General features: G+C 39.2%; 1 protein-coding gene across 1 annotated transcript in view; it reads right to left on the bottom strand.

Annotated features, from left to right (window-relative positions):
* The window catches only part of LOC109197443 (sacsin-like), a 42,816-nt gene that overhangs the window by 3,346 nt on the left and 14,324 nt on the right, over positions 1–25,146 (bottom strand). Inside the window, exons 6-9 of the mRNA XM_025903718.1 lie at positions 7,975–9,406; positions 7,702–7,790; positions 6,793–7,590; positions 5,315–5,455 (exon numbers count right to left, since the gene is read on the bottom strand). Coding sequence (XP_025759503.1) covers positions 5,315–5,455; positions 6,793–7,590; positions 7,702–7,790; positions 7,975–9,406 — 2,460 coding nt within the window. The remainder of the gene's footprint in view (positions 1–5,314; positions 5,456–6,792; positions 7,591–7,701; positions 7,791–7,974; positions 9,407–25,146) is intronic.

The raw sequence follows: 25,146 nt of genomic DNA, 5'->3' as shown, positions 1-25,146 counted from the left end.
TTGGGCTTGGATAATCCCAATTGCAGGAACATCTGAAACTCTTTCATATCATCATTTGAAAGGTGGGAAAACTCTGGGTGATTAATGTTGTACACTTGATCCAACACTGAGCTTTGATCATCTACATCGAGAAGCTCATGCTGTAGATATGAATATACCTGTCGGTCCATCTCAAAAAAGAATACACGATCAAACCTCATAAAACCAAGTTTAAAGAGGATGCCTGATATGTCTTTGTGTTTCTGTGAGGCAAACACAACACTTGACATGTGTTTCATTGTTTGCAGTAAGTGCTTGTCATTCAACCTTGGACACACAACAGGTAAAATGTAGCAGTCACTGAAGAGTTTCCTCACATCACTGAGTATCAGATTTGACTCGTCATCTCTAGATGTTGGTGCTTTAATTTCACTCATTATAAACCTCCAAAGTGATTTCAGCCACTTCAACATTTTCTCATTTGGGACATGAAGACCACTGTGCGGATCATCTTCACAGTTCTCAAGAAGATGCTGAATTAATGGTTTCAGATATTTCTCCGAGCAGGGCAATGTCATTTTTTGGATGATTCTTGAACTTTGAAGAAGTTCAATGTGGTCTTTGTTTGTCTGATAGTCTGCAAATTTGTCTTCGTAGTGAAAGAAGAGATTTTCATATCCTGATATCAACTTGGGTGACTGGGAGTTGAAAACTGTCAATACTTTATCTCTTGTGAGAAGAAGTGGAAGTCCATTGAGTAAATTTGAATTGTCCTGGGTGACCTTTTGTGAGGAGAAATCTTTTAAACAAAATCTCAAGAGCTCTGAACATCTTTTCTCATCTTTGACCAAAGTAGCACTTATGGGTAAAGGCAAATCCTCATCTGTTTGGGTTGGATCATTGAGAGGTTTTGCTCGTAGAAAAGTCTGCACAGTGGAGGGACTGACCTCTTTCACTTCAACCCCAGCAGATCTGAAACTTGTCCAAATCTTCTGCATGTTTGTGGAATAAGGAACCAGCTTCATTCCAAGATCTTCCAAGATGTTGTTCAGATTGAAATTTCCTGAGGTTGTCAGATAAGGTGACTCAGTAGAGTCTGTTTCACTGACATTACACCAGTCAAATGAGTATTCTTTAATTTTCTTATCTGCAATTTTCCGTGTTGAGCTCTTCATCACAGGGATTACATCAAGGCCTTTTTCTTTCAGTGATCTGTATACTCCATGTATCATTTCTTTCCAGTCTGGGCAAACATCCTTGGACACAGCTGGCCAAAAACACAAGTATTCTGTTCTGAAACATGAGTCAGTACTTGCAAGGGAAACTTTCTTGACTGCAATGCTGCACCTGATGTAATGCAGGAGATCTGCATAAAGCGGAGCAATGACGTTCTGTTTCAAAGACTCATTCCAGCCTGATTTCTTACTCTTCCCATCTTCTTTCCAAAGGCTTCTCCTGGCAGAATCAACCTCAAAGTTTCCATTTACATGTACTGGCAGTCCAGTTTTCCCTGGCAAAGGAAGTGAACAAAAGGCTTCTCCTTTAAAATCCATGACGCTGGACCCTTTTGTGTTCACACGTGCAGCTAATGATGCTTGGGGAAGTTTGTCTGATAGTTTTAATTCAAAGCTGTCTTTGAAGGAGCCAAACTGTTCTGCAACAATCCACTTACTTTGTCTTTTATCTGAGGTGGAAATCACAGTTTCATAGAAAGTCTTGTGCGGTGTTGCTGTTTTGTCTGATTGCAGTGCATTTTGTAGATGTTTTACAAAAGCTTCTTTCTCGTCCCGACTTTTCTGTGGCAGATTTTTTTCAACCTCAAAGATGGTTTTAAGTCCTCTTGAATCTTCACTGATTTCATGGACTGTGATTTTGCAGATGTTTTTCAGAAAGAGAATTAGTCCTTCAGGATCTTCAGACAGGGCAGAGCACAGTTCTTTCATGTCGCGGTCAGTGACTCCTTGCTGTGATATTTTGGAGGTATTTTCATTGGTATCCATCTTCAGAGGTAATCTGAACATGGTGCCCTCTTTAAGAGAAAAAATGTCTGGAAGAAATGATTTGTAGACATCTACATACATTTCTTTGAAAGTGTCAGCTAGTTTATAGCCAATGCCATATCGTGGTTTATTTGAATGATTTTCAATGTATTTTTGATTGGGGTCAGAAATGCAAAGTACTTCATCTCCTGTAAGGATCGAAGGACAGTCAGTCAGATGGTAAACAGAGTTGAATCCAACTCCGTACTTCCCTATCTTCCCTGGGGTGTTGTGCTTTCCTCCCTCTCCCAGCTGTTGAATTCCCTTAATGTCAGCATCAGAAAATACTTTGTTGTTGAACACACAAAGTGCTGGACCCTGGAGATTGTTCCATTTCTCCCCAAATGTTTTTTCTTTCCCATATTGTCTTTTGTCCCAGATGAAGTGAATTTCTGTTGCTTCTGCATCATCAGCATTTTGGATGAGCTCTTTAAGGATATCCTTCTTTGATGGATAGGCTGAAATTATGTTTTTAATACGAACAGTGAGTTCTTCCCTCTGTTCAAAGTCAAAAGCAAATGGTGACATGTCATCAACTATGTGGGTTTCCAGAGAATGATGCCTTGTTGTTTTGATTCCAAGGTGGTGAGCCATAACACGTGGGATATTCTCGTGACACAATGTGACACCTGAAGTGAGTGGCATCCACGGGCTGTCATTGTAAAACAGCTCACTAGCAAACTGCAAAACTCCATGCTCATTGGGTATCAGAAAGTCATCCGTGATTTTGACTTCGGCCTCAAAAATCCCTTTGTTTAAAATTGTGAAGACAACTGAGAGATCACTCTTTGGTAGGGGTTTGTTTCCATGTTGAGCTTGTAATTCCTGCAACACAGTTAGAAACTGAGTGGCTGTGAATTGTTTTTCAACACCTATACATGTCCAGAGGTTCCTGAAGCTTGTGAAGGCAGCTGGAAGTACGTGGAGATAGGGCTTTGCTTCAAATTGCCCGTTCTCAGCTACACGGTTGACATTCACAAATGTATCGCCAATGAGGATGAATGGAAATGAACTTGCTTGTTGTGAAATGTAAGTGGCATTTCCAGAGTCACAGATCCACTTATCCAGACACTTATAGCACTCGAATGCTATTTTGTAAAGCATGGCTCTGTCAATGGAGTGTGCTTGTTTGCTTCCTTCATGCAGCTGCTGGAGCACCACCTCTGGCTTCGGAGTGCTGTTCACGCCCAAGATCTGTAGGACTGGATCACTGTGGTGTATTTTCAAATTACTATTATCCAGCACTGGTTGTGTCATATTAACGAGAAGGGAGCATTTGTCACTAAAAACATCTGTGGGCCTTTTAAGTGTTACATTTCCTTCCATTTTTGCATCACCAGGTGAATATGCTGGAAAAAATGCAGTTGTCCTGAGTGTTTTCCAGTGGTGAGAGTCTTCATCATAAATGTGATTTTTCATCAGTTCAAAAAGGCACTTCAAGTGGACAAATGCTTTCTTTTTGTCAATGCTCCAGGTTTTATCAATTGTGCCTGCTTTCTCTGTGATATCTTCCAATGGGAGATGATCATTTGCCATACCGAGTTCCAGCAAACGCTGAATCCTTTTTGGAGATCTGAAGTCATTTTCGGATCCACCAAGCAAGCGTCCCTCTTTTGGTTCAAAAAGACAGGCCACTTTCCCTGTAGGATTCACAAGTTTCCTGACATGTTGGAGCTGTCCACCCTTTGTGGGTATGCATGCATAGCAGAGCAGCAGACTGTCAATTTCTTTGATATGAAGGTCAATAGCATGCAGCACAAGGGTATCTCTACTCTTTGAGTCCATTGAAGTTAGGTTACCGAACACTGCTTCTCTGTAGAACTTCTCCCAGTTCCATGTCCTGTTTTGTAAAACCTTTTCAAGGCCAGCCTGTTTGAAGCTATTTCTCAGCCACAGTGGAAGAGGAACAACATGGTTGGGTCCTTTGGCATATTCCTTGCAAACTTGAACTGCAAGGTCACCAATCTTTTTATCATTTTCAATGCTCTCATGTAGAAATATGGCATTGTTCATTGAGAACCATTGTTCTCCATCACTAAAGAGCTCTGGACCAACAGAGTCATCAACAATGGTTGAGTAAAGTGCATCCACTAAAGGCTTGAAAGTTTCAGTCACTTTCTCTCTATCAGGCCAAAAACTGTGATAACAGTAACTCACCAGCTGCTTATCTTCTGACATTTTCTTTAGTGCCTTGAGTACAGTAACATATGCTGTCACTACTGGATCCTGAAGGAGAGCTTTGTTCCAGTCACTTTTCACTCCAGTTTCCCACAGAGCTTTTCGGTTGCTTGTCACTGCAAATGTGCCATTTACATTGACAGGAAGACCTGTGTGAATGGGAAGAGGAAGGAAGCAAAAGGCCTGTCCAACAAGATCTGTTTGTAATGTGGTGAATTTTCCAGTTTCTGGATCATTTTGCAAAGGCACAGCAATCCCTCCAATGGGCAAAGAGAAACTGGCCTGCTTGTTTTTGTGAAGGGCCATTTTAAAGGACTCATCTGTCCCAAAGCAGTTGTACAGGAGCCAGAACTGAAGTTTAGTTTCATTAGACAGCTGACTGGATATTTCACAATGCTGATTTGCAGCAATTGATCACTCTTTGCATTTACCATCAAGTTTCATCAGTGATTTCTCAGCGTGACGTTGCTTGGACACACTGGTGTCATCAGGAATCTCCATTGCACTCACAGTGGTTTTGGACACAGAGAAGATGGTCTCTATTTCATTATCTCTTGGTGGAGTTGATCCATTGTGGGGGATATTTTGGAGGGATAATGTAATGATGTTCTTTAAAAAAAGCAGATGGGTTTGTGAATTCTTAGAAAAGAGATGTTGAAAATCAAGGATATTGTGTTTTTGATACACTTTTGGGTTTATTTCTGATTTGGCAGCCTCTTCTTCACTTCGGAAAGGTAGTTTGATCAGAGTGCCTGGATAGGGTTCAGGAGGACTTTTTCTGGTAAAATTACAGTCAAAAATGTTTTCATATGATCCAAACTGACCAGGAAAACAATGAAAGAGTCGCTGTTGAGAGAGATCCAGCTTGATTCCAGGATTTGTTTTGTGTTTAATATGCTTTGTGAGATGAGTAACATTTGGATCAAGTATGAGAAGAGTGTTGCCACTAAGGATGGAGGGGACATCTGTCACATGATACACAGTGTTGAATCCAAGTCCAAACTTTCCAATTTTTTCTGCTTTGTTTTCCTTTGAGGCTGAGCCAACTCTGACAATATTTTTCCAATCCTCTGCTGTAAACTGCTCATTATTGAAAGCCCAAAGACAAGGTCCCTGACAAAGAGCCATGTCAGGGTCAATCAGGCTTTCAGGGGCATCTCTGTGTACTCTGAAATCCACCAAGAACTTGCAAACATCTGCCCCAGCATCCTCTGCATTCTGGATGAGCTCTTTGAAGATGTCACTGTCTTCATCGTACTCTTTAAGAATGTTTTTATCCTCATTGTTATTGGTTCAGATTGTCCACACTGCTCTATTCCTATCTCCTCTGGATCAAGGATGTGGGTACTGAGAAAACGAATTTCAAGCCATTCAGCCGCTGCTTTTGGGATTTCCTCATGTATGACATAAATTTCCTCTTCTCTGCAGTTTAGTTCTTTCAGTCCATTTTTGCTTACATCACAGAAAAGAGCTGTTGATCGTGGTTTAAGGGTAAATTTTCCTCCCTCAGCAATGACTGGCACTGGGATGTCATCCTGAACTGTCTTCTTCTCTTTCCAGAGCCAGTTGAGAATTTCTATTGACACTTTGACCTCAGAGGAACTTGCAAATGGCGTTGTCTTGCTTCAACATTTCCTGGATGGAGTACAGAATGCCCAAAATGTCTTCACTGGAAAGTACTTTTCTCAGGCCAAACCTCTGGAACAATGTTTGTATGGCAAAAATCACTTGGCACCTTCCCAATGTAAGAACTCAGATCTAGATTATTTGGGTATTCAAGAACCAGATCCTGGGGTGCAACAAAGTGGTTGTGAGTCCATACCACATGTCTCCTTGCTCATCATTGTAACAAATACAGAGACATTGTCTTGCATGTGTTTGTAAATGCTGTGCAGCTGTCTTTTGAAGTCTACATCTGTGTCAGGATTAGCCATTTCCAGTGCTTTTGATTTCAAGACTGACAGATTCTCAATCACTTTTTCAGGTGGTGGTAGGTCTTTGAGACCAAGGCTGTTGCTAACTCTGTCACTGAGCTTCCCTGAGGCAACATGTCCAACAATGTCCTTATACACAGAATGTCTTATTTCATTTGGGCAAAACAAACAATACTTCTGAGATTTATCACTGAATTGTTTCTCACTTCCAGGTTGTTCACATGGGACCATTTAACATTTTGAGGCAATGAATTGTTGTGAGAAAACTTTGACAGTAGATCATTACTTTCCAACATTTCCAACAGAACCTGAGCTCTTCTTAGAGCCTCAGTTTGTGAGTTCACACACAGTTTGTCAGTCAGGGTGGCAGCATGTAGCAAATGTTCAGGTGAGAAATCCATCTCTTTATTCAGTAATCCGATTTCTGTTAAGCTTTCCAGCATCTGCAGTGAATGAGTGTATGAAGGCGGTGGAAAGAAGTCTGACTCAAAGATGACTTTAAAAGTCTGAATTCTTGGATCAAAAAAGTCAGATGCCTTTTTCAGCTGTCCATTCATTTCAATGAAGCTCAAGTCCTTACAGCTACATTTCAGGGATTCGTTTTGTGAGAAAAGCACCTTACCATGCTGTAAAACCCAAGTCATTGTTTGTTAGTGTGTCACTGCTACAAGCGCCTTTCCTTATGCTGTCAACAAGAACATTGGCTGCTTCAGCGGTGTCCAAGAGATGAACTTTGAGCAGCTGTAACAGTCTGCGGTCAGTCTCAGTAGAACACTGGATTATGGAATCAGGCATAGGGAGCTCTGTTGGTACTGTTAGGCCTGAGATCAGAAGCACAGCTTGTTTTGATTGAGCTGCAACACTGAATCCTTTCATGGTTTGAAACAAAGGCAACTTCAACAGAAAATCTTTCTCTGTTTTTGAGAGAGAATCCAGATAAGAAAGATAATCTTTTAGTTCATTGCGTGCTGTGTGAGAGGCAGATGTGAGTTCTGTGACAAGATACTGGAAATCTAAATTCATCAAGACCTTCAAAACACTCCTTGGAGATGGGCACAGCACGTACGAGTCAAGGTCTTCATGCTTGAGCCACTCATTTCCTCTCACCACTGTGCCACCAACTTTGTTCACCAGATGAGCTATTCCGTCTGGCAAATTCAGCTGTTTACTTTTCTGAAAGATCAGGGTTGTGCTCTGCTGTAGTTTTGCTACTGATACAGTCTGACTGCCAGACAGAGGACTAACTGGTATTAGAGGTATGTCAGTGAAAGGACTTAACTCGTTAAAATGACTGTTGAGAAACCTCCAGAATTCTTGGAACCAGTCTAAAGGTGGATGCTGACTGTTGTTGTTGTCCCATGTAACAAGGTTCTTCCCTGTCTGCTTCCAGTCTGGTGGCAAATATCGTCTTGCATATTCAGCCACATGGGATGCATCAATGTTGGTGACCTTGAAGAAATCTGAAGAGCAGATCAAAAAGATTTTTTTTAAAAGATAAGAATAAATGTGTGTGCTAAAATGTGTAGCTGTGTACAAATGACTCTGCATTCTTTAAAATTACTTTGACTTACTTCTTCTGGCCAGTTCTTTCAGATGGGCACCGCAGGCTGGAGTCAGATCATGTGGGATGAAGAAGGGTTTACAGAATGGCAGCAAGACTCTATAAAAAAGTGTAATGGATTCTGTCGATCAAACTGTTAAGAGTTCATTCAGTATAGAAATATTCCTGAACCTTCCAAATATTCAGTTACAATCATTATGTGAATAACACATAAAAATGGCAACTTTAGTCATAATGAATATAACATTTATTTTAAATATTGATAGATGTATGGAAACCCTACCTTGGAAATTCATGGCTGTCAATCAAAGCAGTGTCTTCCTCTCTGTATGTGAAAGATCTGAAAGAGCCATCACTGAGTGGAAGGAGGTGAAGACCCTCAAGTTCTTTGTATTGTTTATCACCCAAAATGTACTCCAAAAGACTGAGTTTGTCATCTTTGGTGATGTTATCCACACCGGTCCTGTGGAGAATGTCCCTGAGGAATGCTGGAGTCACATGTTTTAGGGTAGTAGGGTTTGGGTAGGCCTCATTTATAGCATTCGCAACACTAGCTGGTAAAGTGACAAGATTTTCTCCACATGACACTAAAGCCCTTTTAATGGCAGACAATATGTTGGTGCTTGTTGGGCCATTGCAGGGGAAAACAGCTTCTGATGGAGAGATAAACTGTCTTTCATCTTTAGCAAGAGAGAGGATGGCCACGTTCTGTCTGAATAAGTGATGAAAAACATCCAGAGTGAGAGCATGCCATTTGTCTTTGTGTTGTATCTGAGTGAGATCTGGCCACAGATTGTACACAGAGGAAACAGGGAGGATAGATTTTTGGGCAAGTTTAATGGCATCTTGAATGATCTTGATGTATGCTTGTGGAAACACCTTCTTCATCAGCATTTCATTCCACAATGCATGTTCATCATGTCTCTGGTCTTCCTCTTGCCATTTGATGTGTCTTCTATTGTCTGTGAGGCCAAAGCATGCATTGACATAAACTGGGAGTCCTGTCTTATTGGATTCATTGTTTGGAAGGGGGAGAAAGCAGCTCAGTCTGCTCTGGCTACAGTCTCTCTTCTCACCACAGGGGAATGCCAGGTCAACTTGAGGTAAAAAGCTCAACTTCTTTGTAAGCAAATCGAGATCTTCTGCAACGCCCTCTTTCATGGTACATGTTGTCAGAAGCCACTTTGTCTCTTTTTGGTCTTCTGAACTCACAGTTATAACTTTGAACCTTGTTAGACCCTCAGTGACTGACTCCTCTTCTGGCTCCAAAACACCATCTGTGGGGACTGAAGATTGAACTTCAAGTCTGGTGTTAACAGCTCCATCTTCACTAATATGTAACAAGGACACGGAGGTGACATTTTTCAAGAAGAGGAGGCTCAAATCTGCATCTGCAATGAAGCTATCAAAAAGCTCAACCACTTTATCTGAGTCATACAGATTATCAGAAATCTCTGATGCTTCATTGCGTAGAGGAAATCTAAAAATTGTCCCACTGAAGTGCTGATCCTCCATGACAACTTTTGACCATCCATGTTCACATACAAGTGAGACTATATCTCTAAATGGTTGAAACTGATCACTCATATTCAACAGAACTTCTTGGTGTTCAGCATCATCCAAAGACCACCGAAACCCTCCATTTCTCTCTCCAAATACTTTTTCTTGGGGATCCATCATGCCAAGATGCTCTGAACTGAATATACTTGGCACATCTGTGGACAAAGTAAAAATATGTTACTGCTAACTGTTTATCTTTTCAAAAATTACTACTCATAGCTGTGATCTAACTACACATAGTTTCACCTGTTATGTGGTAAACAGAGTTGAAGCCGATTCCAAACCTTCCCACTCTGTTTGGGTCATCACGCTTGACACTCCTTCCAGCCATCTGAATTCCTTTCCAGTCTTCATCAGTGAATGCGGCATTGTTGTAGGCATAGAGAGCAGGACCTTCGTAAAAACATAACAAACTCAAGGCTTATGCTTTAGGTATCTATGTGTTAGTGACACATTCTCTGGAACCTCTATACCAACGTGCACTGAATGAGATTTTTCCAGAAAGGAAATCAGAAGACAGGAGACACTTTTCAGTAGAACACTTTGAGTGTAACTGTAACTAGAGACAATATTAACAGTGACTATCCTAAATCTTCACGCTTGATCTGCATATTATAATTAAGCTGAAAGCTCCATTGTCGAAAAATGAAGCCAGTTTTAAAAACTGCAGTGCTGTGAATGAACAGTTGAGGTTTGCTCCAAAAGCAAAATGCTCAACAACCTTGTGCAAGTTTAAACTGTGTTAAGGGTGAGGGCTGCATGAACATACATATAAAACTATTTGGCTGTTTAATTAAGTGAGTACATTTGGTTTTCACTAGTCAACATTCATTATCATAGTGAATTACAGTGCCAGTAGCTTGTTAACAAGTAGTTTTTACTTTGCAAGGCTCTGCCTTTCAGACAAACATGGAATTAAGTGAGTGTGGGAATTTGTTAGGAAGCAAGAGCTATATTATTTAATGATGCTGTAAATGCACATTGGTTATTCATGTTTTCTTATATGACCAATGCCTTTAAGTGAAGCACATTGACAGTGATAACGTTGGTCTCTGAAAGCACAAATATCCAAGAAAGCACAGAAAATATAGACTAAGAAAATGTAATCTGTCCTGTTATGCACCACCTGAGACATGAAAGAATATAAGCAGACCCACTATTACTACTATTAAAAAATTATACAATAGAAAATAAATAAATAAAATGAGAAAATTTTTGTACTTGTTTTTCCAATCAGTTGTTGTTGGAAATGTAGTTTTTCCAGGGCCTTGGATAGCTTGAATAAACAATGATGGTGACAGCCAAAATTCAACAGCTTAGGATTCACAACTGTAGTCCCAGCATGTGACATCACATATTTTATGTAGTCTACAATCAGAATCCAGTTTTATAGGGCTTTCTAAAAACAGCCACCTAGGAAATGTTTGATAATGTGGAAAAATATGAGGAAAAAACATCCACACACTATACTTTGGGAGAAATTACACACTGAAACAAGCAGAACCTGCTACTTTTATTCTGCTCCTTTAGTCACAAGGGATCGCCACAGTGAGTAGCTCCACTTTTCGACGTGACCCCCCAAAGGAAGCAGAATGTTAAATAAAAACAAACCAAAAAGTCCCCAGCAAACCCGGACAGACATTCTTAACTGGAGATGTATTGGCTCTATTTATTACTTTTAAATGTAAATAAATAATAGTTTTTGTGAAATATATTTCTGTTATTCAGTGAATACCTTGGTATGTCTCCAGTTCTTCAGTCCAAAGGCTTTCAGTCCCATAGCTTCGCTCATCATGGATGAAAACCACTTCTGTGGCTCGAGCATCATCTGCATTTTGAATCAGCTCCTGTTTACAAAAAAAACAACCTTGAGCAAAAAATGGCAGTACAACGCTGCCACTGACACAGTTCTGCACAGAAAGCTGGTAGATCTTTCTCACAGCAAGTATGTCTACAGAGGAAAAACAAAAAAAGGGTCCGTTTCAGTCTAACTCAGACTCACTGGACACTGTAGTCCAAAGTGTCCAGTCAGAGTATATGATGTAGTCATTCTTATTCTTTAGCATACAATGGCAAAAATGTTTTAAGCTTCAAAAATGGTCAATAATTGTGTAAATTTAACTCTGTGGTAAAACTGATGAATTGTACTGCATTATATTTTTTATATTTTGTCTGATAAAATGCCAGTTCAGTATGGTCGGTTGCAAAAAAGCAAAAATTTGCAGGTCCTTATCATTTGCAAGCAGCACAAAATCTGGGAGATTTCTGTGAATTACAACCATATTTTAGTTACACCTCCACCAACCAGTGAAGTTTGCATCCATGTTTCCATTTTGCCAATTAAATAGAGCGTTTTCTAATCTGAGCTGATGGTCTAAGGACAGAGTCAGTACATATTATGAAGCTCATTGTTTTATATTTTGGGTTTGTCACAATGTTAAGTAGAAATAAATTACATTTTCATTAAATGTAGAAATAATTGTTGTTCTTGTTCTTCTGTGTTCACACAATTAATGTGTAGGTTCACTTTCAAATGTTTTTAATGGGTGAAAGGTCCATACTGCAGGCAGGCGAGTTCAGCAGCTGGACTCTTCTACTGTGAAAACATGCTGTTGTACTAGATGCAGTACGCAGTTTAGGATTATCTTTCTGAAATATTCAAGGCCTGCCCTGCAAAAGAAATTACCTCATTGAGAACATTTTGCTCTAAAACCTGTGTATACCTTTCAGCATTGATGGTGCCTTTAGATATGCAAGCTGCGAATTCCATAGGCACTAATGCACCCCCATACCATCAGAGATACATAGTGATGATAATATGCCATATGGGCCCTCTTCTATTCACTCTGGCAGATGAGCCATCCATCCATCCATCCATCCATCCATCCATCCATCCATCCATCCTCCCGGTGGGACATGCCCAGGACACCTCACCCATGAGGCGCCCAGGAGGCATCCTTGTCAAATGCCTGAACAACCTCAACTGGCACCTTTCAATGTGGAGGAGCAGCAGCTCTACTCTGAGCCCCTCCCAGACGGCTGAACCTATCACCCTATCTCTTAGGAAGAGGCCAGCCACACTTTGGCGGAAGCTCATTTCAGCCGCTTGTATCCGCGATCTTGGATCACTACCCACAGTTCATGACCATAGGTGAGGGTAGAGACGTAGATCAACCGGTAAATTGTGAGCTTTGATTTTACACTCAGCTCTCTCTTCACCATGACGGACTGGTACAGCATCCAAATCACTGCAGCCACAGGACCAATCCGTCTGTCGATCTCCAGCTCCCTTCTCCCGTCACTCGTGAACAAGACCCCGAGATACTTAAACTCCTCCACTTGGGGCAGGAACTCATCCCTGTCCTGACCTGGGAGCGGACACTCTACCCTGTTCTGACTGAGAACCATGACCTCAGATTTGGACGTGCTGATTCTCATTCCCACTGCTTCACACTTGGCTGCGAGCTGGACGCCATCACTCGAAGAAGCCAGCTGAACCACATCATCTGCAAAAAGCAGAGATGAGATTCTGAGACCATCCAAGTGAAAGCCTTCCGCCACTTGGCAGGGCCTAGAACTTTGGTCCATAAAAATTATGAACAGAATCGGTGACAAAGGGCAGCCCTGGCAGAGCCCATCACCCTCTGGGAGCAACTCCGACTTATTGCCGGCTATGTGGAACAAGCTCTTGCAACAGTTGTATACCCGTCTATGTTTGTAAAAAATAAATACAATTTTGATTTTTTTTCTAGACTACAGAATAGGTTTTCACTTTTCTTCAGTCCATTTTAAACAAGCTTTAGCTCTGAGAAGATTGTGGCCTTTCTGAATCGTATTGACATATGGCTTATTCTTTGCAAGCTACAGCTTTAACCCACATTTGTGGATGGCACTGTGACCTGTGTTCACAAACAGTGATTTGTGGAAGTGTTCTGGAGCTAATGCAGTGGTTTCCACGAGAGAATCATGCCTGTTTTGCAGAACTGCCTGAGGCCTTGAAAATCCTGTGTGGCTGTGGTACTGACTTTTGGCCTTATCTCTTGCACACAGAGATTTCTCCAGATTCTCCGAATCTATATACAGTAGATGATGAAATAATTCAAATCTGCACAATTTTGCATTTAGGAATATTATTCTGACACTATGTCTACAACTTGTAGACAGTTTTTTTTCTTTACAGATTGGTGAACCTCTGCCCCTTAACTTTGGAGAAACTCAGAGTCTCTGTCCAATCATGTTACTGACTTTTTACCAGTTAACCTCATTAAATGTTGCCCCATCCCAACTTATTCAACCATGTTGATTTCACCAAATCCAAAATGAGACATTTTTTTTCATGAAATAATAAAATGTCTCAGTTTAAATTTTTACTCTGTTTTCAGTTGTTCCATTGTGAATCATTTTTATGTTTGTGAGAACTGCAAAATCTAGTAAATCTCATAAACTTTCTATTTTCATTTACAGTTTATTATTATTATTATTTGCACAGCATCCCAATATTACCTAAAGTAACTGTTGTGTGTTTTTGTTACATCATTACACCAACCTTCAAAATTTGTCCACCATCTGGATATCGCCGTAGAATATCTTTCAGATAGTCAATGATGGGTGGTGCTGTGGGCCCGAAGGAAGTCCTAAACAAAGTAAAAGCATTAAACAGAGAGAAACTAGAGTCTGAAGGCAAATTAAAACCATGTTGGTCCTGCTGATGCAATGTTAGTAAGGATAAGGTTGAGAGCTAAGTTAGCAAACCACATGCACATATTTGACTATTTGACTGATATTGTTAGAGATGATCTTTACTTTAAATAATAGAATAATCTTTATAAATTAGACAAAAATAAATTAATTAAAAAGAGACACTAAAGTCGAGTATAAAAATAATTTTGGCCATCTGGTTTCAAAATGTTTCTTTCATGTATGGATTCCACACATTTGTTTTAATGCTGAAAACATATTTATTCCCTAATTTATTTTGACCACAGGAAACTGACAAGTAGTTAGTAATGATATCAATAAAGAATCTGATCTTCAAGCAGAATCAAAAACGGCATTAGTACCCAAATCCTATTAATATAATGTCTACTCAGCATGTAGGAGAACGGTTACTGCCTCCTACTGTATACAGTATATTAAAAAGAAAGCAATTCACCCGACTTTCTTCTTTGCCTTTGGATTCACCATGCCAGAATGGGTTCCTGTAAGAAATTCAGAAAATTGTGACATGTGTTACAGCAGTGCAAACTTACTGTCACACTTTTAGTTTTAAGGTTTTATATATCTGGATGTAATAAAAAAAAAACACATGAACTAAGGGGCTTAATGGGTTTTAAAAATAGGTCAATAAAACATCAGATGAACATCTAAACATGACATATTACACCGTGTCATTATTTATTTAACAAAAATGAAATCAAAATGCAGAAGCAGTGCATAAAAAAACTCAAATACACAAACAATGCTTCTGCAGTACTTACTGTAGTAGGTAGCACCCATGAGCTGGAAGGTGATTAATGGCATTAATAGCAAAACATTCAGGACAGCTGCCAGTCTTCCCCACCAAAGTGGAGAAGTTTGGCCATAAAGCACAGAGCTACAAACGCAGCATTGTTGTAGAATGTGGATTGATTTCTGTTTCAAGTATTGCATGCTTTTGTTTACTTATTCTTTTTAATGTGTGATGTAAACCACACCCATGTGGGAAAGGAGACTGTACTCCTCTGGATCGGATGACTGAGATAACTGTGTGATGATAGCAAAGGTTTGACATTAGTAATATTTAGAAACACATGCAAACCTTTTGCTTAGTTTACAAATTAGGTTTATAGTGCTCTCTTTAAACCTCAGAAAATATAAATGTGAAACAAATCTTTGAACTATGAGTCCTTCAAGGTTTTATTTCTTGTTTTGTTCTGATCATTTTGCTGAGTAACAGTGTATTGCACAAGGAAACGATCAATAATTCAAGTGTTTAAGTAACTTAGCCTGAATCTAGATGATCTTATGATTTAGCTACTTCACCCACCTCTCAAACAGACTAAACAGCTACAGTACGAGGGCTGTGGTTGATGATGCACACTGAATTGTCCTTGTGAGCCCTCTTTGTTTACTTTGTTGCTTCCAAAGCATTTGTACTTTGGAATTAAACAACAACAAAGCAGCAAATATAATTAAACACAGATCTAAATAAGATCATCTGTATATAATTTGACAAAAGTGTAAAAATATATTTTTTAAAAGTTAGTAAATTAACATATAAAGATTTTCTCTATTCTGTGATCACAGTGTTTAAAATAGCAAAATCATTTTTGCGTGTATTTCTGTTTTTAAGATTTTCGTTATTACTTAGCTAGTAACCTACCTATATACGCCAATAAAACAAATAAATACAATCACAGTACCTCAGTCATAGCAGTGCAGGGTCCTATCAGTGCCAGGGAAAGTAGTGATGCTGCATCAGTCTGCTGTATATAAAGGCTGCTGATGTCCAATCACAGCAACGAACGCCCGTCTTCTTTTTCTCCTCCGAGTTCCGTCAGCTCGTTAGAAACGAAACTGACTGAAACAGAAGCAGCAGATCCAAGACTGAATTTCCTCTGATGTCCTGGAAGAAACGAAACTTTCGGAGGAAAGTTGTCCCGCATCCCGCATCATCCAGCTGCCTCCGAGCTAGATGATGATGATGCAGGAAATCAGAGGAAATGCGACTTACAGCGACTTTCACTCTGTTCATCCTTCCTAAGAAATGTACTTGAAGACAGATATTTATCTGACAAACGCAGTAAAATCCCCACATGAACAATCTTTGCATCCTTAAATGTACAATAGGCTTCTAAGTAAGCTAGTACACCTGCTTGCTATGTTTGCATGTCTCTTATGGTGGCCTGTTTGACCCATAAAGGGCGTAATTGGATGAATCAGTGCGATCATAATTGATATAAAATAGCCAAAAACTAGTGATGAAAAAGGAAACATGACTTACTGTTTATTTAAAACAGTAATAAACTTGTAGGTTAGTAAGCAGGGGAGGGATGGTCATAAAACAGTGCATGTCTCCTCAAAAATCTGCATAACTGTGTAAAAAATAAAGATTATGTCATGTTTCTCATCTGTAGGACAGTGAAAACCCCTCCCCTGCTGCTGTGGGTTTAGATTGCACCATGCTGGATAACACAGTGATCAAGTAGAGCAGCGGTGTGCTCAGACTGTTGGTGTAGTTTTAGTCTTTCCTGACTCTGACCTTGATTCTGATGACATTCCAGTTGCTCCTAAACAGCAGAATAAAACAGACAGTTCTTCCAAATGTCCATCCAGGTCCAGGCCTTTAAAGAGTTATTTAAATTTATATTTTATTTATTTATTTTTGAAACTCATGTCTGTACTTTAATGAGTTGAGTCACTGTAAGAAAAATTAATATGAGAATGTCCTTTCAGCTCCTTGTACAACTTGATGACAGACCCTTTTTGAACATTTACTGCCACGTCATACTAGGTCAAGTACACTTGATCTCATATCCCTATTATTTCTGTAAGTGCAGAAATAATATCATCATTCCAGCTTTTGATCAGCACCATGGACAGGAGTTGGACTCAAAGGTCAGAGAAAGGGAGACAATTATTTGAGCTGTATGTCTATATTCGAACTGTAATGTCTATAAACATGGAACAACAGGGAGGAGCTAACCACAGGTCCTCATAGATTGACTGGATGGGTTCACCATATCAAACAAGAGCAATCACTTTATCTTTCCAACAATACATTTTCCATATGAACTGAATTTTTTATTTTTTATTTATTTTATTTTATTTTTGTGGTGGTGGTGGTGGTTTGGGGAGAGGGTACTGACTTTCCTGCCTGGATTGCCACTTTGCTATCATTTACATGTTAAAAACAAATATGTGGATCCCACAAACATACACTGTAATATGTGTGAGATCTAGAAGCTGGTCCACTGAAAATTATTGTTGAATTAGAAATTGTATAACTTGTCCAAGTTATAAATGGGATTCCCCCCCAAAGTCTTGCAAACGGGAAAGAAATGTTGATTTAAAACACTCAAATTAATTTTTCTTTTCAATATAATCTTTTTTTTATTTTTTTTACTTTTTTTCTATATTCAGTTGCAAATTTTCCCTGTCAGCCTGGTGGTAGCAGGTGAAAGGCTCCACGTAGCCATTACTCAGGACCACCTTCAGCTGCAGAGTGAATGTTTTAGTCTTTATCCAGGTAAGTTGTTGGTTAAGAAAAATTAGAAAAGATTGGACTGGGAAAAGTCAAAAGTGACTGACAATCAAAAGTTCACAGTCAATTTTGGTCTTGAATCTGTGCAATTATTCAGAGAAGCTGTATTTTAAAAATTATTGTAAGATATAGTCTTGATATTACTTCATTTGTAAGAGAAAATTATGACATGGGCAACATTGTGTATTATGAGAAATTAGAGATCTCAGACAAGATGGCTATAGAAAAGCAGATATTTTGTATGCAGCAAAGCAGCTTTACATTAAAAAAAGTAAAGCTAAAATCAAGCTGTACACAAAATAGCATTTTAGGCTGAAAAGCAATTTTTTCAGTTAATTTTTTTCAGCTTTCAATTATGTGTTATACAAAGGTTGTAGTATTGATTTGCTGAACTTTATTCAGAAATGTTTTCCTTTATTCTGCCAACATTTCGATGTGTACAATAAATATGTAAGGGTGAAGAAAACAAGTTAAGGAACATCTGTAAATATAATTTAGTCCAGAAGTCCTTTAGCTATAGTCTAGCTTTTACATATTTGGGGTAATTTTGGGGTGGCTGTAGCTCAGGTGGTAGAGCAGAATGCCTACTAATGAGGAAGTTTGGTGGTTTGATTCCCCATCTGCAATTACATACAGTTCCAAATATTAATTCTGACCACTAATTTATACTGTATGTATTTTCTTTCATTCTTCATCTTGTACTCCTGATGCAGTACTCACATTGATCAACCTGCTTGTGGTTGTTGTAGAACGCAGGAACCCAAGCAGGAGGCCCTGGACCTAGTAGTCTTGGTCAAGCGCTACCTCATCATAGGGATTGTGGTGGTAATAGAACCCTCCATCACTGCCATCAACCATGAAGGGAGAAGCCACAAATAAACCTCAGAGACAAATTTAGGTTCATAGATTTTGGACACCAATTCCTTGTTTTTCCGTCATTTTGCTTCTATAGTAGCACAGTGGATTTTTCTTCATACAGTGAAGTTAGGAGTAAAACGCAGTCTTTCAGGTTAATTTAAGGGGTATAAGTATTGCATTAATTGTTGGATGTTTAATATTGAGTAGTATATATGTAAATAAAATCTTTAATCGTAAACCATCTCTACCATCAACTGTTAAAGGTGTTTCTGGGTCTCCATAGTTTACCCTCCAGATTTGCCCATACAGCTGAGAACCTGTAACACTGGATGTATGTTAGGTAAAACATTGATAACTCATCTTACGTATGCAGATGACCTGGTTGTTTTTAGTCCAAGTAGTGCTGGATTACAGCAGCTTCTTAATATCTGTACTGAATATGGTGTGCTATATGATATAAATACAATGCTATCTTGATATGTAGAACCAAGCAGGATAAACAGCTAAATTTCCCTGTGTTTAAACTGTCCGACGATACCCTTGAGATTCATAAAAAGGTGAAATACCTCGGTCACTTTATTACTGATCAAATGAATGATGATGACATATACAGACAATGCTGTAAGCTCTATGTGCAGGCAAATACTATTGCACACAAATTCAGCTTCTGTTCAGTTCCAGTTAAAGTGGCTTTTTTTAAAGCGTATTGCACACTGCTATATACTGCCCCCTTGTGGACATCCAACAAGCAAATATAGCGTGCAGAAACTGCATGTTGCATTTAATGAATGCACTGGAGAATCCTTGTAGGATACTTAGAAGGGGTAGTGCCAGTCAGACGTTTGTAGCTGTGGGTGTTTGTACTTTAAAAGCACTCTTAAAAAATTTAATGTTCACTTGTAGAGAACGACTGGATGGCTCTAGTAACAGTATAATTTTAGCACTCACAAATCCGACAGTGAGTGGTTCCCGTTACTCATCCAGTTGGAGGAAGCACTGGTTGAAGTGTTTGTGTATTTATTGATTCTTTTAAGTAATTGTGTATTTATATATATTATTGTTTCATATCTTTATAATTTTTATTAAGGCTTAAATGTTATGGGGTTTTTTACACTATGGCCATAAAGTTTTGCAGCTTTTATGCAAAGACATGTGTGATATAATGACACTTGAAAACTATTGTTCATAAGCTCTTTGTGATCACATTTGCTATTCTCTGCTCAGATCCCTGACGGTGTGCCTGATGTAAAAGGAAATCTGTCAAAACATATGGACTTACTGCATGTCCTCTCAAACATAGAATTGGACCTCTGGGGGCACAATCCCCACAATTTATAAAAGATAAAAGAAGTGGTAAATCTTTGCTGTAACATTCAGTGAAATCACATCATAAACACACACACTGTCATTATTTAGTAAGTACGCTTTATTTCTCAAAAGTCTTGGGTACATGATTATTAAAAAGAGAAAGTAAAATTTCAAAAGTAACTATAGAAGTATTAGAAAGACTGGGAATCAGTTTACAAAGGTGTTTGAAATATGAGATTGCTGTTTCATCATTTCATTTTATAAGTAAAATTGAATACAAATTAAAAAGTTCCATTAAATTCTTTTGTATTTTTATTTCCTGAACAAAACTACTACATTAAAAACCCTCAAATGCGAAATACTGCATTAAATATTTTTTTCATCTCAATGCTAAAAAAAACTTTGCAAAAACAAACTTTTATTGGAAATTCATACGGTATTGTTTTGGTCCTCAGTATCATAAATCATTTAAATTTAACAATACATACTTGGGTCACAGTAGTAGAACTTGCTTAAAACATAGGAAAATATCTATAGATGAAGTAGTTAAACTGTGCTCTGAGAAGTAGTCACAACGTTTAAAACATAGAAACCTTGACATTTTTCATTTCATGACAGTGTTACAGTGAATATGTTGATCTCCGCAGATGGTTCAGTGATTCTGCTGCAACTCAAAGATGTCAACAAACTTAATCAAGAAGAATATTTGATTTTTTGTTTCAGAACAAAACCATACAGAATATCTCAAAGTCAGGAAAGCTGAAGTAAATATTTCTAAATGTATATAAAAAACACTCTAGTGAGTAAATAGCATGACAAAATAAAAAACATTTTCATTTAATTTTCTGTGATTATTACTGTGAAAAATAGACAACTTGAAATGATATTGGTTGTGATGCTAAATAATATTTCAGCTTTAGATTGCTGATATCATCCTTTAACATGTCAAAACACAGTCACACTAATTGAAGTCCATCTGTCTTGAGTCCTTAATTCACATATGCTTCTATTTATTAAGGAGCTCAGATGCCTTGTTCAGTGCCAGCATTTCATTCTCTGATCTGAATTGTCCGTTCGGTATGTGGGGATATGGATGGCAGTTGGGATATTGAGTCCTTTTGGGATCCACCCGAGTGTCTGCAGGTTTTTCACAATCTCAGGCAGATCTCTCAGTTGGGGCTGTAGCAGGAAACTTGTGCAGCAGTGGCTGAAATTGAGCTGCTGTTGGGGGTTGTCCATTTTTTTATAGCATGCTGCTATGAGAGACTTTTCCACTGCTTGATGGACCTTAAACAGACACCACTCTGTGCTCCCTCCACCAGTGTCTTGTGAGCTGCATTGAGATCGCAGCGAGCCTGTCTACACCAGCGTCTGGCCTCTTCTCTGTCTGGCCTTGGGACATTTTCATTGTGGGTCCAGAAGTTGTAGGAATGGAAACCTCTATAACCTCTAGAGAACCTCTCTCGACTATTTCTGTGATACCTGGCCTCCTGATTCCACTGTTGATAGAAGCCTCTGAAATTGTATTTCTGCTTGAAAAGGTCAGCCTGCAGCTTTGGTTTGCTGAGCTCATCAATTCGATTCTGTAATATTTGAATGCCTCACTGGCGAGAGACTGGCAATCGGATTTTTGTCAGGGTGCCACCTAGGTACAGTCTCTTGATGGCTTTGTGCCTCTCCTCCTCAGGAAGCTTCCAGATCTCTGCCAAACATTTATCAATTTCCCTTTTAGCTTCCTCAACAGAGGCCGGTAAGGAATTGATGATTCAGAAGAATGTGGCACAGCTCCTGCCAGTGGTTCCAGCTCCATGCAAGTGTTTTCTCTTCCTGTTTTTACCCTTCTTTTTTCTCCGTTTAAACTGAAACAGATCAACACAGCTGACTTCAATGGGCTCATCTTCTCCTACTTCTATTTGTATCTCCATGAATATCGTCCATTGTGACCAGGCAGTTCTTCACAATAACTGTATAAATGTACTTGTCATCAATGCGTAGCCAACATATTCCCCCTCTTCAAAGTTGTTGAGGACATTCATGTCCAAACAATCATGCCATTCTCCTGGAATCTCTGTCCCAGGGGCTGCTGGACTAAAAGAGGAACTTCAGTTTCAGCACTGTCACGGATCTGATTTTAGCCAGAGTTTTCCGAACATCTTGCAGATGTCACACATGAGGAGTTGTCCCAGACTGGAAGGTGAACCGATGCAATTCTGTTTCCTAAAAGACCATTAATCTCCTTTGTCAGTGTCATGATGACTTCATTTACTACCTTGAGAGCCATGTCATCATTGTGCTTTAAGTAAAAGGTGCACCTTGTTGCCCTCGTTCCACAGATACATCAGTTTCTTCATCAGTTTTGGGAAGTGGCTGTTTATCGAGCCAGAGAGCTGTTTCCAAAGTTTTGCAGCAGAAATTGTATACTGCCAAAAGTCTCTCACACATTTTAGTGGCATCTTCTTGTGTTATTTTGCCTTGGAATTCTCTCTAATAAGACAAATTAATCCATATTTAAAGGCTCCTGAGGAGAGATGTTTATCAAACCATCCATAAATTCACAGCCAGTCCCAAGTTCACAAAGCTGCATCTTTGATTCCACAACTCTTTCCTCTGTGAACTCAGACAGCATCTTTGGCTGAAATTTCTGAGGCAGCAGTTGCAACAGCTGATGATGCTCATACTTGTCGTTGCCCAAATGACATTCACGAGTTTCTCAAGCAGCAGGAACTTGTTCTCCAGTGCTTCTTCCAACCTTTTGGTCTCAAACACTGTGTCTTGTAGCAGAGTGTGGATGATGGGTATAATTTACCATCTACTGCAGGAAGATACAGAGTCTCCACATTTCAAGAAGTTCTCTTTCCTGAGCTGATTAACTTAAACAACTGCTCAACAGCTCGTTTCACAGTTCTCAGCTGGTTCGAATGTAGTTTCTGTTTATCACAGGAATCAGGTAAACTGCTGCCAAAACATTACAATATTGTCTGCAGTAGCTTGTTCTTCACACCAATTTTCTGAAAGAACGGTGCATACATTGCATCTTCTGCAGTAATCTTGTACAGATATGGTCTGAAGTCCAGATCATAGGAGAGGACAGACACACGTCATCAGCCTCATAAGTTTTGTGTCTTTTTCAACCAACACAACAGGAAGACCAGCCAGCTGGTTTACTTCAAATCTTTTTGCTTGCAGGTAAGCGTAGGAACTTCTGAACACTTCAGCTCGTGTTTGATCAGCTGGTCAGTTTCACATGGTGACTGACAGATGTTTCTTATGTTACTGGAACACAGTTTGGAGGTGGTTCTTCATGAGCTCCTGCATTTTTTATCATTTTCTGAAGACTTTGTGACATAATGGCAGGTCTATAATTGGCATGGAGGTCCAAATCAAATCTTGATGCTCAGGTTTTTCTCAGTCAAGAGCCTCTAATTTTAACAGTAGTTCCTTCAGCAGCAAATGGTCGGTGGTAGTTGGACAGTTCTTTTCGAATCAATACTGGAAAAATGAATTTGATGTCAGCAATGCTTTCCAGCAACCTTTCCTGTGTCTTTGGCATCACATGCTTATACAAGGCTTCCTGAAAAGTAATGATGATTTCAGTTTCAGGTCTTCAATTCTCCCTTTTCCTTTTGCTTCTGATTCCAGCTGGTACGCAAAATTTATTATCTCATCGTTTGACACAACATGCTTCATTCCAAATTCTCTGACCAGCTCTTTGCTTTTGTTTTACTAAAGTCTCCTTCACACAGCTCAGTCCAAAATATCTCAGGAACAAATTATCTGAGGCAGCATTGTTTGTACAGCTCCACACTTCATCAAGTAGTATGATGCAGGCTCCAGTCTACCTTGAGAACTGCGAATCAGTTTCACCGTCTTCAGTGAGGAGATGATAATTTCTTTCCTTCAAAGAGTAATGTAGTGACAGCAACAGCTTGAGGCTGTGAAGAATCTGTGTCTCTGTGAGTTGGTGTACAGCAGGCAGAATGAACTTCATGAAATACTGCAAATCATCCAGGACTGAATGTTGAGTGTTTCTGACAGCTGTAGTTCTCGGGTTGTACTTGAGAAAATGCTGTTGCTGTTGGGCAGGTTGAACAAATCTGGAAATCTCACTGAATAAGAGTTGTTGAGAACATAAACCTTTTTAGGTCCATCAATCCTCACTCGTTCACCATGTGTTGTTTCAAATATTGGTAAGGATTTGAGTTTCCTCACATACTCTTGATTGTCTTTGGACTTGGATAATCCCGATTGCAGGAACATCTGAAACTCCTTCATATCATCATTTGAAAGGTGGGAAAACTCTGGATGATTAATGTTGTACACTTGATCCAACACTGAGCTTTGATCATCTACATTAAGAAGTTCATGATGTAGACATGAATATACCTGTTGGCCCATCTCAGAGAAGAAAACATGATCAGACGTCATAAAACCAAGTTTAAAGAGGATGCCTGATATGTCTTTATGTGAGGCAAACACAACACTTGAAATGTGTTTCATTGTTTGCAGCAAGTGCTTGTTCTTCAACCTTGGACACACAACAGGTAAAATGTAGCAGTCACTGAAGAGTTTCCTCACTTCACTGAGTATCAGATTTGACTCGTCATCTCTAGATGTTGGTGCTTTAATTTCACTCATTATGAACCTCCAAAGTGATTTCAGCCACTTCAACATTTTCTCATTTGGGACATGAAGACCACTGTGTGGATCAACATAGCAGTTCTCAAGAAGAAGCTGAATTAATGGTTTCAGATATTTTTCCGAGCAGGGCAATGTCATTTTTTGGATGATTCCAAACTTTGAAGAAGTTAATGTGGTCTTTGTTTGTCTGATAGTCTGCAAATTTGTCCTCGTAGTGAAAGAAGAGATTTTCATATACTGATATCCACTTGGGTGACTGGGAGTTGAAAACTGTCAATATTTTCCTTTTGTGAGAAGAAGTGGAAGTCCATGAGTAAATTTGAATTGTCCTGGGTGACCTTTGTGAGGAGAAATCTTTTAAACAAAAACTCAAGAGCTCTGAACATCTTTTCTCATCTTTGATCAAAGTAGCACTTATGGGTAAAGGCAAATCCTCATCTGTTTGGGTTGGATCATTGAGAGGTTTTGCTCGTAGAAAAGTCTGCACAGTGGAGGGACTGACCTCTTTCACTTCAACCCCAGCAGATCTGAAACTTGTCCAAATCTTCTGCATGTTTGTGGAATAAGGAACCAGCTTCATTCCAAGATCTTCCAAGATGTTGTTCAGATTGAAATTTCCTGAGGTTGTCAGATAAGGTGACTTAGTAGAGTCTGTTTCACTGACATTACACCAGTCAAATGAGTATTCTTTAATTTTCTTATCTGCAATTTTCCGTGTTGAGCTCTTCATCACAGGGATTACATCAAGGCCTTTTCCTTTCAGTGATCTGTATACTCCATGTATCATTTCATGCCAGTCTGGGCAAACATCTTTGGACACAGTTGGCCAAAAACACAAGTATTCTGTAC

The sequence above is a fragment of the Oreochromis niloticus genome, linkage group LG16 (genome assembly GCF_001858045.2).
Source record: "Oreochromis niloticus isolate F11D_XX linkage group LG16, O_niloticus_UMD_NMBU, whole genome shotgun sequence".
Classification (NCBI taxonomy): domain Eukaryota; kingdom Metazoa; phylum Chordata; class Actinopteri; order Cichliformes; family Cichlidae; genus Oreochromis; species Oreochromis niloticus.
This window is presented reverse-complemented; position numbering and strand designations above follow the sequence as displayed.